The 17,349-nt window shown below is 54.7% G+C and overlaps 1 protein-coding gene across 2 annotated transcripts in view; it reads right to left on the bottom strand.

The window, feature by feature from the left end:
* Positions 1 to 17,349, bottom strand: part of Dnah17 (dynein axonemal heavy chain 17) — a 108,405-nt gene that overhangs the window by 3,980 nt on the left and 87,076 nt on the right. Inside the window, exons 65-75 of one of the 2 annotated variants that reach the window (XM_052193897.1) lie at positions 15,863 to 16,067; positions 14,767 to 14,931; positions 14,123 to 14,263; positions 13,713 to 13,883; positions 12,352 to 12,474; positions 10,900 to 11,093; positions 9,005 to 9,153; positions 7,026 to 7,153; positions 6,517 to 6,744; positions 4,455 to 4,646; positions 51 to 230 (exon numbers count right to left, since the gene is read on the bottom strand). In XM_052193897.1, the coding sequence (XP_052049857.1) occupies positions 51 to 230; positions 4,455 to 4,646; positions 6,517 to 6,744; positions 7,026 to 7,153; positions 9,005 to 9,153; positions 10,900 to 11,093; positions 12,352 to 12,474; positions 13,713 to 13,883; positions 14,123 to 14,263; positions 14,767 to 14,931; positions 15,863 to 16,067 (1,876 nt within the window). Of the gene's footprint in view, positions 1 to 50; positions 231 to 4,454; positions 4,647 to 6,516; positions 6,764 to 7,020; positions 7,154 to 9,004; positions 9,154 to 10,899; positions 11,094 to 12,351; positions 12,475 to 13,712; positions 13,884 to 14,122; positions 14,264 to 14,766; positions 14,932 to 15,862; positions 16,068 to 17,349 lie in introns of both variants that reach the window. The other variant, XM_052193896.1, reaches the window with a different exon arrangement.

The raw sequence follows: 17,349 nt of genomic DNA, 5'->3' as shown, positions 1-17,349 counted from the left end.
CCCTCAGGGAGTAGTCATGTGAAACCCCAAGTAGGGGCGCCTCTCCCTACCTTATAGTCCAGGTTTGGGGGTATCTGAAACCCAGGGGCCAGCAGCACCTCCCCTTCCAGCATCTCCACACGGATGTACTCTGTCAGGTAGGTCCTGCACAGCCGGCGGTCCCAGTCATCAGTGATGTGACCTCCATACATGATTTCACCAAAGAGGTAGCGGAGATCATCCCAGGGCACCTGAGGAAGTGGGGAAGTGTGAGCAGCGCCCACCCCTGTGAGCCTGTGAGCCTGTGAGCCTGTGAGCCTGTGAGCCTGTGGGGTGGGGCAGCTCAGCAGGGTCTGCTCCCAGGCTGCTGTCAGGGCCACCTGTGACTGCTGAGGAACACCTTTCTCCATTCCTGCCCCTCCACGTCCAGCTTCTCAGGCTAGCCCCTCTGAGCTCAGGCTAGCCCCTCTGAGCTTTGTCTTCAGCTTCTCGTTTCCCCCTCCCTAGCATCAGCTTTTCTACTGATGCCAGGTTGTCAGGGGCCACTTGTTCCTTCTTGGTTTCCTGGGCTCTGTCTGCCTTTACCACAGGTCTGTGCTTCACAGACTTGGATTCTGTTCATAAGGGAGTTGGTGCTGGCCCCCACATCTTCCCTTTGGCTAAAAGTTCAGTCAGTTGTGTGTCTGACATGGACCGGTCGCTGTCCTGACCCCCTTGGAACTGCCTTGGTGGCTTTGCTTAGTGACAATTATACATCACACACACACACACACACACACACACACACACACACACAAATAGCTCTTCCTCATAGAGCCTTGCTGGTCTCTATGGGAAGTTGGGACTTTGCAGGTCCAGCCAGAACCTTTGTTTCTGGGGCTTCCAGAACAGACGTGCACGCACAGCCTGGCGCCAGCGCTCGCGCTCTCTCTCCTTCTCTCCCTCTCTCCCTCTCTTCCTCTCTCCCCCCCCCCCCGTCTCTGTCTCTGTCTCTCCCTCTCTCTCTCTCTCCCTCTCCCCCCCTCTCTCTTCTTGCACTTCTTCCCATTCTCTACCTAGTCCCATGCCTCTCACCCTTGCCCTAGGGTCACCCACTGCCTGAGACACAGTCAAAGCCTGGTTCATGTGTCCCTTTATCCACAGAGCCAGGAGCTGTGGCCTGTGCCTGTTCCTGCTGCCCCACAGCAGCCGGAGGGAGAGGGGGCCACGTCTGCACATCTTCATTTCCTGGCAGCCACTTGAGTCAGAGGCTCCCTGACCGGTGACAGGTGTGTCTTGCTCCTGAGGCGCTCAGGTTGAGCCCACAGACCTGACACCCGTGCGCCCCAGCTCTCAGAGCTGTGCCACATGTGTTTGCTCAGCAAAGATGGTGGCTAGCACTTCTGCAGTGCCCTGCCTGAGAGCTTTTGATGGTGTGATGGGGGAGGTGGCCGATTAACCATTTATCTGATCGAGTCTTGTGAACTTTCACTCAAGTATCAGTATGCTCTTGAGTTCGCATCTAAATGAGTGTGTGTGTGTGTGTGTGTGTGTGTGAGAGAGAGGGGGGGGGGCTCTGTGACTGCCTCTTAGGCAGGGGAGATGGGGCGGGTTCTCCCACCTGCCTGTAGAGTCACTCGAATGGTCCTCAAAGGGACACCCACAAGGATTCTGTGAGGACAGCGACTGCTGAGTATCAGACATGGACACTGGAGGGAGAGTGCAAGCCCCACCCACCCCAGCCTCAGGCCAGAATGTCCTTCGGTTGCCCACAGGGAGGGACCTTCTCTCCTGACACTGGGCTTAGTGTCCCACTTGCATTTGATCCCCCCTCTTCCCCGAGGTCAGTCCCAGGCTGACCTTGGACTTGCTGTAGAGCTAGGGGCGACCTTGCACCAGACGCTCCCTTGACCCTCCCAAGTGCTGGGGTAACAGCCACGCACCACCGTGGGCCTTACTGAGCTTCCTGTATGAGGGCAGTAAGTAGGACAAGACTCCTGAGACACATCGGTCCCGGCTGACTTCCGTTTGTCCTCATGTGACCCCTGAAGCTCGGATGCAGGCTGTCAGCCCTGCTCTGTCAGGGAAGAAGCAGGCTCAGTGGCCGAGTGGATTGCCTGAGATATCTCAGTCCGCAGGCACAGATTCTCGCCTGCTCCCAGCTGGCTTGGCACGGCACCGACTGTCACCTTGGAGCAGTGCTGGGTTCTGATCTCCCTGTCGCATTCTCTGCAGGCCAACTTCACAACTGCCACATAAGCTGCATGGCTCGGTGCTGCCTCTCGGCCTGGGAGAAGTTCGGGGTCTGTCTTTTGGGGACCCATAGTCTCTGTTGCCATTGAATTGGGGTCACCAAGAGTGAAGTAGAGAAGCCGGGGGTCTTGGCGTGTGGGGTCCTCTGGCCGTTTCTAGAAAGAATGCTGGGTCTGAACCCACTTCTGGGGTGGCAGGTACTGGTATCCTTGGGCGGTGGGGTCTGTAGCCAGGTGTAGCTTATGATTGTCCACGCTCCAGGACTTACAGACGTATGTGGTCACCAATGGCAACTGGGTGACTGCTGTTCACAGAGGGCCTCCTATCCAGTGGACTGTAGCTAATTTTTTTCAAATCCCGTTTTTTTTTCTTTTAGATTTATTTATTATATGTAAGTATACTGTAGTAGTCTTCAGACACTCCAGAAGAGGGTGTCATATCTCATTACATGGTTGTGAGCCACCATGTGGTTGCTGGGAATTGAACTCAGGACCTCTAGAAGAGCAGTCAGTGCTCTTAACTGCTGAGCCATCTCTCCAGCCCTCAAATCCCATTTTTAATGATGGTTCTTAAATGCTTTAACCTCCCTTTGAGCCTACCATCCACTAGAGGTAGGAAAAAGGAAAGGATACGGGGGGCGGGGGGGGGGGGAAGTGGACCTGTTCAGAAAGATTCTTTGGAGCACCTCCCGCCTGTGTTGTCTGGAAATTGGCAGTTCAGTTCACAGGTTAGTGGCGGCAGCTCGATCCCTTTGTAAACATTTCATAGACATATCAGCAGTTCAGTTTGGTGGAGTCAACTTAGCAAACAGGAATCGGCAGCGGCAGCATTACCTAGTAGACACAGCCAGGCCTCAGCCTCTGCCTTGGCATGAGTTACCAGCAGGAGGGACCAGGGCCGACAGGAATGCCAGGAACAGTTCTTGGCTGTGCCTTTCTCAGCGAAGACTCGGGACCAACAAGCATTGTGTAGCCAGCTCCGTAAGCAAGCCGAGCTTAGCCTCCGTCACTGTCCACTGAGTCGAGTTTCTACCCTCCACACATCACATGTCCTTCACGTGGTTGCCTCAGCACGTGCTTCTGTCTCCGATGACATCACTCTGCCAATTAGCCGGAGTCTGCAGAAGGGGCGCCTGAGAAGCTGCAGGACGCCACCAGAAGCTTTTGGTTGTTTTTCTCTATGGAGTCCCGACAAATGCGGCTCAGCTACCGCAATGCAAGGCGGACCAATACACGCAGGTCATTAGCGCATCGTGTGTCCTTTCACGTTTGCTTTAGCAAACATCGTCTCTCCTGTGCCTGCCTCAGCTAAACATTCCCTCATCAGTCTGCCTTAGCCTCTCACCTGTGTCCACTTCAGGAAAACACTCCTTCACATGTTTGCAAAGCACTATTCAACACATCTGACTTTCCAGAGAACCCTTAAGTCTCTACTTCAGTGGGCAGCAGAACATTATGACTCCACAGTCTCGTCCCAAACCAGGTCCCAAGTGGCCCCTGTTGGTGTGCAGTCAGACGCCTGCCTGCCTGCCAGAGTTGGAATCCTAGATGTTGAAATCCAGCGTCCTGTTTGTGTCAGGCAAACATTTGACCACTCAGCCACACCCCTCACTTTTTCCGTTTTAAAGATGAAGTCACCCATGTTATCTCTTCTCAAACTGGAGATCCTCCTGCCTCAACCTTATGGGTGTGGGTGTGGGTGTGCGTGTGCATCTGGAATGAGGGCGTGCACCTCCACATCCACCTGAAATCAACATGTGCCTGCCATCTGCAGCTCCTGGCATGTTTGGTGGGTTGATTCCCATGGGTTGTAAGAACACAAAGAAGCGCCTCGTCTTTCTCAGGCATCTTTGAGGTTCCCCCTTCCCCAAACCTGGATCTGACTCTAGACCCTGGCAAACCTGTAGCCTGGGAAGCTCTAGAGTTTCTGGGGATGAGGTTTTCCAGATATGGTAGGAAAGCTGACAGCTGTAGGGGTGAGGGTGTGTGTGTGTGTGTGTGTGTGTGTGTATTAGTTAATAGTGGCAGCCACAGGGTGGTGGGGCAACAATGCTGAAGGGCCTTGGTGGTGTCTGTTTTGCACCACAGCTGTCTTCTCTTCTGAATAAGCGGTCTTTGCCACTTTCCTGTCTGGAGAGTTCTTCCAGTTCTCTGAATATGATGCCTGGAGGTGCCTGCCCCAGACAGTGACCGGCCCCCAGGAATGCCAGCTGGTTGGGGACACTTCGCACCTGTGCACCTTACCTTGGGGTTGGCTTCCAGGTAGTTGTAGAGAACGTTGATGGAGATGGTGAGGTCCCCGTTGTTGAAGGGGTAAGACCGGTTCCAGCCCTGGGCTCCAAACTTGCGCCTCTCGGCGACCACAGCGTGGAAGTAGCACAGGGCAAAGAGGATGCACTTGAACTCGATCTCCTTGGTGCACATCTCCAGGGTGTCCTGCCGGGCGGGGTGGGTGGGTGAGAGGAGAGGAATGATGCTACACGGATGCTCTGCTGTCTCAGCCAATGCCTGACTCTAACTAAAATAAACCCCTCACAGCAGCCACAGGGGCGCCCATCTGAAAACCCACCGAGGGTGATACAGGGTTATTTCCCCAGGAAATATACACAGCTATGTTCCTGATTTATGTGTTTCCAATACGATATCCTTTTTCTTTTTCTTTCTTTCTTTCGTTCGTTCGTTTGTTCGTTCTTTCGTTCTTTCTTTCTTTGTTTCTTTTTTTAACCCTGGGTCTTGCGACATAGCTCAGGCTCACTGGGAACTCACAATCCTCTCTCAGACTTGTGGGCACTGAGGTTACAGGCACAGATACCCGTCCTTAATATATAGTTAGACTTAATTTACTGTGAATGTGTTCTGCGGGGTATGTGTGCGTGTGGGCATGCATTTCTGTACTGCCTGTCAGCCTGTAGCTGGGAGTCCGCTCTCTGCATCCTGCATGCTTGTGTGTAGATTCTGTGGCTTGAATGCACATTATTAGGCTTGGTGGAGAGTGCCCTTATTTGCTGAGTGAACTCACCAGCCTTCCAACACAGCTTTTAAGAGCAATTTTAGTGTACTCCTATTCATTAAAAAGCTGGCCGTGAACGGGAGTGCACCTATGGCGCCAGCACCTGGGAGGCTGCAGGCCCTGCTGGAGGTGAAGGCCCCTAGCCTGCTGATGGTGCCCTCCCGTCTGTCACCCACAGACTTCTACGAGAGTAGGAAGGGGACCCCACGGGCTTTGGCCAAGCATGGCCTGCAGTGTTCACCACTACCCTGTGCACCCAGGAGGGTAGCCTCTGCCATCTCTGTGTGCTTCCAGGAGTGTGTGTGCTTCCAGGAGTGTGTGTGCTTCCAGGAGTGTGTCCAGGGAGTGCATCCACATTCCTCGCCAGGTTGTGTCTGCCAGCCTAGGTCACGCGCAGGCTGCCCATCAGCTGTCCCTGCACCTGCCATGCATGCTTTACCTTCTGCCCTCTGTGACAGTGGTGTACCCTCTAAGAGCAGGTTGTGAATGGTTTGTGGTAGATTCATAGTCCATGTATTATGTGAGGTAGGGAAGTGCCCTGTGTCTCAGATGGCGTGCTGTTTGGGTAGATGTGTGCAAGAAGGACACAGAATTCCAGAGTCTCGGGTATAGGCTGCAGCCTGGAGAATCAGTGTGTGCCCACAGGAGGTGACAGTGGAGGCTGAGGAAAGCAAGGGGCTGGCAGGGACAGTGGCCATGGAGATGACAGGGTGGAAGGGCCATAAGGCTGACTTGGGGACTGAGAGGCTGGGTCAGAGAGCTCTATGTGGAAGCTCTTGGGTGCTGGGCACCCACTCTCCTCTATGGAGGAACAAGAAGCCATCAGGGGAGAAGGGCCTGATCACATGACGGCCTTGTTCAGGGCAGTATCAGAGGACATGTGGTCATGGAGCTGGAGCTTCAGTGGGGACAGTGTCACCCATTGCTCCTAGCAGCAAGCCTTGTTGGCCCCAAATAAGCTTTATACCTCCAGGGGTGGGGTGGGGTCAGGTTCAGGGAGTATTGTGACCCAGAATGGGACAGGGCCTCCACAGTAATGCTGGGCACTTTTGCCAACTGACAAGGTGGTGATGCCAGCCAGAGGCCATGCTGCGTCCACGACTTCAGTAGTTGGTGAGTTTGCCCTTTTGGGGACATACTCTGATGTGACATTAGCGAGCTGGTGTGGTGTGGGCCTGAGGCCAGCATGGAGGGGTCTCTGGGCCCCGCAGGGATATCTTAGCTTGCAGGGCCTGTGTCTCCTTTGCCTGGCAATGCGTCGGGGGGGGGGGACCCACCCAGTGTTGCCCTCCCTACCTGAGTGAAAAGATCCAGTGCCTTGTGCAGATTGGCGTACATGCCCGTGGGCGGCTCGTTGGTGATTTTGATGGCATTTTCCAGGATGCCCTGTGGGATGATGTGTGCCTCGGCCGTGGGAGCGGGCTCGGCGCTGATGAACACGCGATAGTCCTCGTGGCTGCCCGAGCTATAGCGTTCCACCTTCTTGTCCAGGATGCCCAGCCATCTCGCCACCAGGTGAATGTTCTGCAGCACGGAGCCCTGCCTCAGGCCTGGGGGGACCCCGCTGGGTCCACCCTGTCGACCCTAACTCGTGAGGAGTGTTCCCGGTAACCCAGCCTTAGGATGGACCTTGTTTGTCCCCCTGGGCTCACAGCATAGGCCACATGGTCCCCAGCACCCTTTTAGGAGCTCTAAAGGGGGTCTGGAGGGGCTCCGTGCCAGAGAGCCGGAGAGGTGGTGCCCCAGTAATGGGAGGTTCTGTCTCATCCCCAGTGACGTGACCATGGTGGCCAAAGAGGCCTCACCTGCAGAATGACCCAGTGTCCTTTCTCGGCAGCCACGTCCAGCGCATTCTCGGCCACCACCTCTTGTCCTTGCCCCAGGGACACATTGTGGAGTTTCCCATTGTCTATGGTAAATCCCAGTTTTTTCCCTAAAGTGGGGAAAAACAGGAAAAGTACAGGGGTGATTCAGAACCGTGGTGGTTCGGGCACCGCATTCCACAACCGGGAACACTACACTCCCATCTTGTTTACTGTGGGGTGGAAACACATATCCCGGAACACGACCGTGCTTCAGCCATCTGGAAAGGTGTGGCCTGCGGACATTCGGGAAACTGGCCCTGCTGTGCAGCTGTCTCGCTGGTACCACTGTCAGCACCCCAGAATGCCTGTGACCCTGAACCCCTCTCTGCTCCCCTTGCCTGGCAAATGCCGCCTGCTCTCCAGCCCTGTGTGCGCATCAGCCTGTTACAGGCATTTCGTGGGGATGGGACCGCATGTGCTGAGACCCTCGCCACCGTCTTCTTGTATGCTCCGTGCTTTCCGTCTGGGAAGAAGCGTGGGCTCGGTTGATGGAGTAACAGCCCATAACAAGCTCTGACTATAGCGTCTTAATCTTTTATTTTTTTTGCATATTCATGATGGGTGATTTTCATTGCCAGCATGACTACATGTATAGCTTTACCATGGAAAAATCCCTTCTACATAGGTCTGTGAGAGTGTTTCAAAAAAGAAGGGAGGGGGCTGGAGAGATGGCCGAGTGGTTAAGAGCACCAACTGCTCTTCCGAAGGTCCTGAGTTCAAATCCCAGCAACCACATGGTGGCTCACAACCCTCTATAATGAGATCTGATGCCCTCTTCTGGGGTGTCTGGAGAAAGAAACAGTGTACTCACATTTAATAATAAATAAATCTTTAAAAAAAAAAAAAGAAGGGAGTGCCTGCCACTGTCTCTGCACTGGCTTCCTGGCAAGGCTGAGTAACAAGAGTGAGTGCTCCTCAACCTGTGGGTTGAGACCCCTTTGGTTATGGGACCACCTTTCCACCGGGGTCACCTGTGACCACCATAAAACATGAATGTTTCCATGATTCATGGCAGTAGCAAAACTACAGTTACAAAGTAGCAATGAAAATGTTTTAGGTTGGGGCTCCACGGCAGGAGGAGCTGTATTGCAGGATCGCAGCGTTAGCAGGGTGGAGCACCTCTGAGCAAGGAGAACTGTGCTGAACGCCTGGCTGTAGCTGCGATGTGGCCACCTGTATGCTGTTCCCCTCAAACTGGGCCCAAATAACCCTTTCTCTGGTTTCCTTTTGCAGTTTTTTTTTTTTTTAATCCCCCTCAGCTGTGACAAAAAGTAACCTAGTTTGGAGAGAACACCCAGGAAGGTGGCTTAGTCAGCGTCCCTGTTGCTGTTTGTCACACCATGACCGAAAGCATCCCGGGGAGGAAAGGGTTCCTTTGGATGTCTCAGTCACAGCCCATTACGAAGGGAACTCGGGAACTCAACAGGAACCTGGAGGCAGAGGCCGTGAGGGGTGCTGCTGGCTGCCTCTGGCTTGCTTTCTTACAGCACCCAGACCGCCAGCTTAGGGTGGCACTGCCACAGTGGACTAGACCCCCCTCCCCCAAATCAACCACCAACCAAGAAAATGCCACAACAGCTTATCTGGTGGCATCCACAGGCTAGAGGCTCTCTCTTTCCAAATGACTTGAGCTTGTGTCAATTTGACATAAAACTAGCCGGCACAAAGGCTTGGTGGCTGACCTACTTTTTAAGCCCTTAGGGACAGCCCGGGCCTTGGACTGGAAGGTGCTGTGGTGGCTCTGGGTCTGGAATGCCTTCCCCTCTGCCTGCCGCACCCCACCCGCCACAGTCTTGTTCCTCTACCCCAGCATTCCTTGCTAGTTGTTGGTTTTGACCTGGCTCTTTAGGGACCTCGGGGCCCTCTGTGTGGCTTTGAATTGCGTTTCCATGGGGCCCCATTTCTGCGGCAGTGCTTACCGAGGGCCTCCACGTCTTTGAGGGGGTCGACCCCGGGGGACAGGATGAAGAAGATGGGTGTGGAGGGGCTGCTCTCTTCGTAGGACTTGGAGAACTCCACGCTCCGGCCTTCCACAAACTTGCTGCCCATCTTCTCTTCCACGAAATTCCTGAGGGGAACACATGCTCTGTGGGACCGCAGGCAGCTGGGCCCTGCTCGGCCAGGGCCAGGGACATGTGGGTGGTCTTGGCCCAGGTGGGTGGGCCGTTCTGGGTTGACTTCCTCTGCAGAAATCGAGGGGAGGGAAGTGGCATCTTGCCTTTTAAATTGTAATTAATCAATCGATTAATTCATTAATGGTTTGAGAGAAGGTTTGGAGTAGTCCAGTAGTCCAGGCTGACTTGGTATTTGCCATGTGGCTATGACCCTCCTACCTCTGCTTGCCAAGTGATGGGATTACAGGCAAGTGTGTCGCACAGTGCTGGGGACTGAACCCGGAGTTTTGTGCATGCTGGGCATGCATGATACCAATGGAGCCAAGTCCCCACCTTGCCTTCATCTGTGCTGGGCACCCAGCGCTAGGCTCCTCCTTCAATCTCAGAGGCTCAGGGAATGGTGTGGCCTGAAGGATACTGTCCTTGATCTGAGAGGACCATGAGGGGAGGGGCAAGCCCCGCCCAGAAGGCTGCCTTAGAACCGCTAGGATACATCTTTCTAACCCAGCTTTGAGGGTCTGACTGCCCCTAGGAGATGGTCAGGCACCTTTGCTTGTCCAACGCCCCTGCCTCCGTTTCTGGATCCTTCTCCCACTGCCCCCAGCTCATCTGTGTTGATGTTTATCCCTTTCATATCCCCCTTCTTCCCTACCGGTCCTGGCCTTGTCCCTTTCTATCTGAGAAAAACAAAACAGAAAAAGTCCTTGAATAGCGAGTGCATTTGCGGTAGGGCCCATCTTGGTCCGAGGAGGGTTCTGTGGGATGTGAGTAGCTTGAGGAAACCTGACTCTGTACAGGCTGCATGGAAAGATGGACTGGACAGAAGCCAGCCCTTCCCCTCCGAGCCTGGGCTCTAGGCTCTGCCCCTCCCTTCTTTACCCCTCCCCCCCATGCACGGAGCACTCAGGTCTTCAAATTGCAACTCTTCATTTATGATTGGCGCCTAATTGACACTAACTTTAGGCATGAAGGCTCCTCTGTGCTGATGGCCTTTCTTTTTTCTATTTTTTGTTTTGTTTTGTTTTGTTTTTGAGACAGGGTTTCTCTGTAGCCGTGGCTGTCCTGGAACTCACTCTGTAGACCAGGCTGGCCTCGAACTCAGAAATCCACCTGCCTCTGCCTCCCAAGTGCTGGGATTAAAGGTATGCATCACCAGCTGCCTTTCTTTTTTCTAGGGAGGGTTTTGCTTTCAATCTTAAGAGCCTAAAGTGGACAACTCTCTTCTCCATCCTGTCTTACAGAGAAGCCCCTCTATACAGGCCAATGGGGCCAGAGGTCCTGCTGATCACACCCTGAGATGCCAAGAGTCAACAAGAATCCAGGGTCAGCTGAGGTAAAGGTTCAGCCAATAAATGTCAAGCATGCACAAGACCTGGGGTTCACCGCATAAAACCAGGTACGGGCCTGTACGAATGTAATTCTAGCACCCTGGCGGCAGAGACAGGAGGATCAGAAGTTTACAGTTCTTGGCTACCTAATGAATTTGAGTTCAGGGTCAGCCAGGGCTGCTGGAGACCATATCTACAACGTAAAAAGGAACTTGGATCTCAAGGTCTGAGTACACCAGCTAGTGCACAGCTGGTGGCTGTGCTAGCTCATGGGCCCCTCTCAGCTCTGTCCTCTGTAGACTGAGGACACTGGATGGAACTAAGATGGTGGAGTTTCTGGGGTGCCCTCCCGGGGGGCTGAAGCCTGCTCACTTGACAGCATAGGTCATGCGGTCCGGCCTCATGCACCGCACCATGCAGAGCTTCTGCAGAGCAGTCTTGTTCTTCCATTCCTTTGGGAAGATCTCCTTCTCGGGGGCTTCTGACTCCACCAGTTTTTTCCACCGCTTGGCAGAGCCCTCAATGTCGCTGTCCAGGTTTTTGAACTCATCCATCTCCGACAGGGCCTGAGGCAGGTGTAGGTGGTGCAGTGACCATGTGCACACCACCACCACCCCCGAGTCACTGGGCGCCCTCCCCAGATTGCCCTTAGTGGGCGCTGGGGAGAGGTGTCCGAAAGACTGGAGCTCTGGGGAGGGTGACAGAGTGGCCTGGGGCATCACATCAGCCCCTCCCCCTCCCAGGAGGGTGTTGTCAGGGACAACTCTGTAAAAGCAACTTTTATCTACCTGATGTAATTGTTGTCTCGAAGGCTCACTGCCTCTGTCTGCTAACCTAGGCCTAGTCCTGGAAGCTTCTAGCCTCTGTACAATCTAGTCTAGGCTTAGAATGTTTTCAGCCTCTGAGACTTACGGCTGCATAAGCTCACCCTTTCTGGCTGTCTCTGAACTCTGGCTGGCTGGTTCAACTCAGGGGTTCTGGCTCAAATTCCACTCCAAGCTGACTGGTTCAGTCTGGCTTCTCTCTTGGCTTCTCTGCTCTGCTTGGCCTCACACTAACTTCAGCAATGTGTTCTAATCTCCTGGCTTCTTCTCAGTCTCTGGTTCATTCTGTCTTCCCTGTGTCTGGCTTGCTCTCTCTTCAACCTGTCTGTCTCTGTGGTAAAACTGCTTCTTCCTTCTCCTCTTCCTCCTCCTCTTCTTCCTCTCTCCCCCTCTCTCTTTCTTTCTCTCTCTGCACTGATCTCCCCCTCTCTCTTCCCATGAGAGTTGGGCACATCCTATTCTGTCAACTCTTTCTCTAATTTGTCACTTTGTCTGCCACTCAATTAGACATCACTTTCAAACATGGGTGCTTCTTTCTACAAACTAACTTTCCTTCATTGTTTGGGATTAAAGGTGTGCTAAGGACTGAGCCACACCACAGCTAGAAACAGGTTTTTTCAGTAACTAATGCGATCTCGGGGTTCACAGTGTGATCAAATAGCCTGCAGCATATCTCCGTCAGTTTGGATTGCAACTTGAAACCTGGGCCCTGAGGGCTCCGGACGATGAATCTGGGAACCTGAGGAGTAACCAGACCGAGAACAGGGCAAGGCTGAGGGACACTGGCACAGGGTGGCCAGGGACTGGTCGCAGGTCCCTGTGGGAACAACTCTCCTCTGAGACGTCCTCTTGAGCAGGCCAGTGGAGACCGATGATGTCACACCCAACACAGGCGCAGGGCTGCCTGTGAGCGGCAGTCATCCTGGCTGCCACCCGTAATGGGGCGCGCGCATCCCCAATACTGGCTGGAGGGGGTTCGGTACTGAGTGCGAGGACCCACCTTGATCCCACCCCAGCTCTGGTGCTGCAGGAAGTCCACCGGTGACACCACGCCTGCCTTGAAGGGGAACCGCAAGAGAAAGTCCAGTTCCACTGGATTCAGCTCCCTCTTCATGGAAAGGACCTGGGGGTGGGGCGGGGCAGGGCAAGAGCCTTTAGGTTTTGTGTTTTTATTTTTTAGATTTCTTTTAAGATTTATTTATTTATTATATGGAAGTACTCTATAGCTGTCTTCAGACATCCCAGAAGAGGGCATCAGATCTCATTACAGATGGCTGTGAGCTACCATGTGGTTGCTGGGATTTGAACTCAAGACCTTTGGAAGAACCGTCAGTGCTCTTAACCGCTGAGCCAGCTCTACAGCCCCAGGTTTTGTGTTTTTTAAATCAGGGCAAAATACATGTAAAACACATTTTACACTACAGCACACAGCCCAGTGTCATCAGTACACCCACAAGGGTTTGCAGCCACAGTTTAGTTCTAGAACGTTCCTACCAACTTAAAGGAAAAGCCCCTGTCTACTAAGGAGGTCCAAGGCTGCACCAATATGTATTGTAGGCGGCTGCCAGATTTTTCCCATAAGCAGCCTGCATTGGAATCTTTGGGCACTGGGGTGTGGGGTGTGGGGTGTGGGGTGTGGGGTGTGGGGGTGGTTGGATGGGTGAGACAGGGTCCCACATATGGTGGCCCTGGCTAACCTGCAGATCATTAGCCTTGAATTCACAGAGCTTGGTCTGCTTCTGCCTCCTAAGTGCTGGGATGTAAGGGACGCACCATCCTGACTGGCCTATACTGGGACCATGATCCCCAGGTCAGCAGTTGCTGGGGTGCAGGGCCAGGTGTGCTGTTGCTCGGGGAGATGGTTCATTCAAAGGGAGTCCACCCCGCCCTTCTCTCATGGTGGCAGGGTGACTTGTACCAGATGTGTCGCATCTAGATCTTGTTCCTTCCAGTCTTCAGAATCAGGACAAATAATGCTCTATCACCTGGGCAGTTCTTTCAAAAGGGACTGAGGCCATTGTCCATCTGTCCTTCTGTCCTTCCTCCCCTCTTCCCTTCCCAGAGGACCTGGCTATGTTTCACAGCTGATGTTGGTCTCCTGGGCACAATGTTCCCACCAGCTCAGCCTCCCGACCGCCTTGTCTCTGAGCTCACCTCACACGCCTGGCTGAAACGGGCCGTTTAGCCAACTGAGCCTTCAACACTTCAGCCCGGGGTGTCGCCCTCCCAGGCTGCCTATCCACGTTGAGCTGGTGTGTATCCACCAGACCCGCACAGGGGTCCTGAGAGTCTGCGCCCCCAACACAAACCTGGGGATTGCCGGCGCAGGCGCGGTTTGGGCACGGTTTGCCAGTGCGTTACCTGGAAGGTGACTTGAGCCAAGAAGATGAGCTTGTCGCGCTCGAAGAGCCCGCGCGCCGTGTACATGTACACCGAGTAGGTGATCTCGTCCGTCAGGTTTATCACGCGCTGCTTCACCTCGTCGGCGGGCGCTGTCTTCTGGATGGCTTTCTCAAACACCACGTTGAAGGCCTGGGGGAGGCCAGTGCAAACGTGGGGATTCTGCAGATGCAGATACAGCTGCAGCCCCCACCCCCTGTCAGCTTCTGGTTAAATTCTGACTGGGGTGCTGGGAGCAAGGTAGGGCAGAGAGACCCACTCTCACAGCGCCACGGTGGGGGGGGGCTCTCTAGCCCACCACCCTCTGGCTCCTGCCTTCTCCTGTGCTCCCTGACCTGGGGACCCCTGGCCTCATGCCCAGGGTGGCTGACCTTGAGTGAGAACTGATAAATAGGGTTGATCTTGTTGAGGTCGTTCAGGATAAAGTACAGCAGGGAGGCCCTGGCCGCGGCTGGGCGGTAGTTCTCTCTCGCCTCATTAATCTTCGTTTCTGTGATTTTTGCCTCTTGGACCTCGAGACCGACAAAAGGGATTTGGAGGGAACCGCCAGGGAGACAAGCCACACACATGGGGTCCCCATTCTGCCCCAGCCCTTTATTCCTCCCACGTCCTCTAGAAGACCTTTCAGATAGCAAGATGAGTTTTGTCTGTTGCTGTGATAAAATGTCCCTACAAAAGTGACTTGGCCAGAGGAAGGGGTCCGATTGGCTCACAGCCTATTGTGGGGCTGTCAAGGCAGGAACTTCTGTGTCAAGGGCAGGGAGGGGCAGAGGCTCGTGCCAACGCTCAGCCAGCCCTCTTCTCATTCTCCGGGACTGCCTGCCTAGGGGATGGGGCCACCCACGGTGGAGTGGGTCTTCCCACATCAATTAGCAATCAAGGCTGTCCCCACAGACACACCCACCGGACAGCCTGACCTACTTAATTCCTCATTGCGATTTCGTCACGGGCACCCAGGTGTACCCCAGCAGCGGGCTGCCAGGCCTTCTGTGTGTCCCCGTGGGGTCAGGCCTACCTTCTCTTCAATTTCATTGGCTGTGTGCTTGGTGGTCTCCAGGTTTTCCACCAAGGCAGTGTCTCCCAGGAAGTTCCCTGACGCAGCCGATAGCCGAGCCAGTAGAGAGTCCTCCAGCTCCTTCAGCACAATCTTGAACTCATTCTGAGATTTGGTGAGGTTTGCCTATGGGAACAGCGAGGGGGTGTGGGGGACCCCGGAGAGCAGAGCAGCAATCAGCTGGGCCCAGGTATAACGTCTGCTGCCAGCTCTCCCTACACTGGAGGCCCTGCCCCACCCCACCCCGCCCCGCAGCAGGAGAGATGATGCCCAGCCTGTGGTGTGCCCATGGAGGTGCCGCCTCCACTACAGGCTGCCAGGTCTCTTGCTGTGGAGATTGAGAGCCATCGCGTGAGCAGCCAAGGCAGAGCTGAGGAAGCGGCCGGCACAGCTGGCCATGCTTTGTGTGTGGTCACGCATGTGTGCACACCTATGTGTGAAGGCCGGATCATCAGACTCGGCCCACCGTGTTTTGGGGTCTATGATTGAAATCTGGGGCTTGCCCATTAGGCTAGACTGTCTGGCCAGCAAGTCCCAGAGGCCGTCCTGTCCACACAACCTGTCTGCCCCAACCCTGGGATTACAAGTACACCGCAGCCTTGTCTGCCTTCAGGAGTGTGTGTGTGTGTGTGTGTGTGTGTGTATCAAACTCAGCCCTCGGATGACGCCTCAAACATATTACTGTGTGAGGTGTGTCACCAGCCCAGAGCCCTACTTTTTTTTTTTTTTTTTTTTTGTGCTGCCAAGGGTTGAACCAAGAGTTTCAACAATGCCAGACAAAGGCTCTGGGTCTACAGAGTCCCAGCCAGCCAGACGTGAAGCCATTTTGGGGACCATCTTTGATCTTTAGGGCCATCTGAGGGTTCTGAGCCCCTGGCTTAAGTGTAATGGCTGCTGGTTCAGAACCGAGTTTGGGGCAGGAGGAAGGACTGGTGTCCTTGGCTGAGAGGTCCCAGGAGCTTGGAGACATGTATGGCCCACTGTGGCCACACAAGGTCTATGGTGGCCCACAGGTCCCCAACCCGGCCCATTTGTGGGATCGGTCAGAGGCAGTTACCTTGAGCTGTTCCAGATCTGGGCGCTCTTTGGCCACCACAGCAGCCAGGAGCTGGTCCTCGAGCCCATCTCTGGTGACCAGGAAGTTGATGAGCGTACACTGTGCCTGCATCTCGGGTTTGTAGTGGGGGTTGAAGTACTTGGTGTGAAGGATCAGGCGGAAATTGGGGTGGTACTCCACCTCTTTGTCGCCGATCTTTATGAACCTGGCAGGTGAGGAGTCGAGGGCTCAGCCACAGGGCCACCGCACCCCAGCTTGGTGGCCTGCCCACGCCTCCCCTAACCTCTGGGGTGGGGGAGCAAGCGTCCCCTGGGAGCCATCCTGTCCTTTCCTCTGGCGGCCACTTTGTCTACACAGGAGGCGTTCACGGCCCGGATGGAAGCACCGCTAGCTCCGGGTCCTCCCCCCCCAACAACCCCCCCCCCCGTCAGCTCCGGGTCCTCCCTCCCCCCCCCCCCCCCCGTCAGCTCCGGGTCCTCCCCCCCCCCCGTCAGCTCCGGGTCCTCCCCCATCGGTGCTGAGCTGCAGGTTGAGAGATGCTGGCCATCGGCCAAGCAGCCCTGCACTGCCCCAGGGTCACTCCTTCCAGGCACCGATCCCCTTCTCTCCTGGTTGAGCTTACAGCTCTTCCCCAACCCCGATCCCCTGAAGTCTAGAATGTCAGCATTCATGTGTGTGTGTGTGTGTGTGTGTGTATGTGTGTGTGTGTATGTGTGTGTGTGTGTGTATGTGTGTGTGTGTATGTGTGTGTGTGTGTGTGTGTGTGTGTGTGTGCGTGCGTGCTCACGGTGCTTGTCAGAGTCCAAGACATCACGATGCTTACATTGAATGTCGTCACCTTGGTCCTGGGCTTCTTGCAAGCCCTAGCACCAGCAGACAGTTCCTATCTGCTCTAAAAGTTGGTTTACTCCCTCTGTATTATAAAAACAACTAAACATGGTCAAGGGAAGGTTACTCAGGTGAGAAAAGCGACGTAGTTCTGAGAGATGCCAGGGTGTGGAGGAGCCCTGCCAATGTGACGCTGAATGATCCAGACACTAAACGATGCGCCATCTATGTCCAGAGCCATCGAGGCCAGGGAGACAGAAGTACGCCTAGCCGGGGTGGGGTGTCCTTGTGTGATGATTAAAACACGGGAGGGGCAGGGCAGAGGTGGGGGAGACACAGCGCGGCAAATGTGCCAGCGGCCATTGAAACGCCCACTTTACTGATAGTGTTCCTTATGATTAAAATGGGGTGGGGGTGGGGCAAAAGACAGCTCGGTGAGTAACGGGGCTTCCTGCCGAGCTTGGCACCCTGAACTCAATCCCTGGGACTCACACGGTGGGAGGAGACAGCAAGCACGACTACGCTGACCTTTGACCTGCAGTCCTGTGGCACGCGTGTGCCCACAAGTGCACAGGCCGTGTTCAATAGTTTGAAAAACTGAAAAGGGAGGCCAACACACCCCTCCCCGAGGAGCTGTTGGCAGCTAATGGCTACTCAGG

This window comes from Apodemus sylvaticus, chromosome 10 (assembly GCF_947179515.1).
Source record: "Apodemus sylvaticus chromosome 10, mApoSyl1.1, whole genome shotgun sequence".
Classification (NCBI taxonomy): domain Eukaryota; kingdom Metazoa; phylum Chordata; class Mammalia; order Rodentia; family Muridae; genus Apodemus; species Apodemus sylvaticus.
Note: the sequence above shows the minus strand (reverse complement) of the source record. Positions and strands in the feature narration are given on the sequence as shown.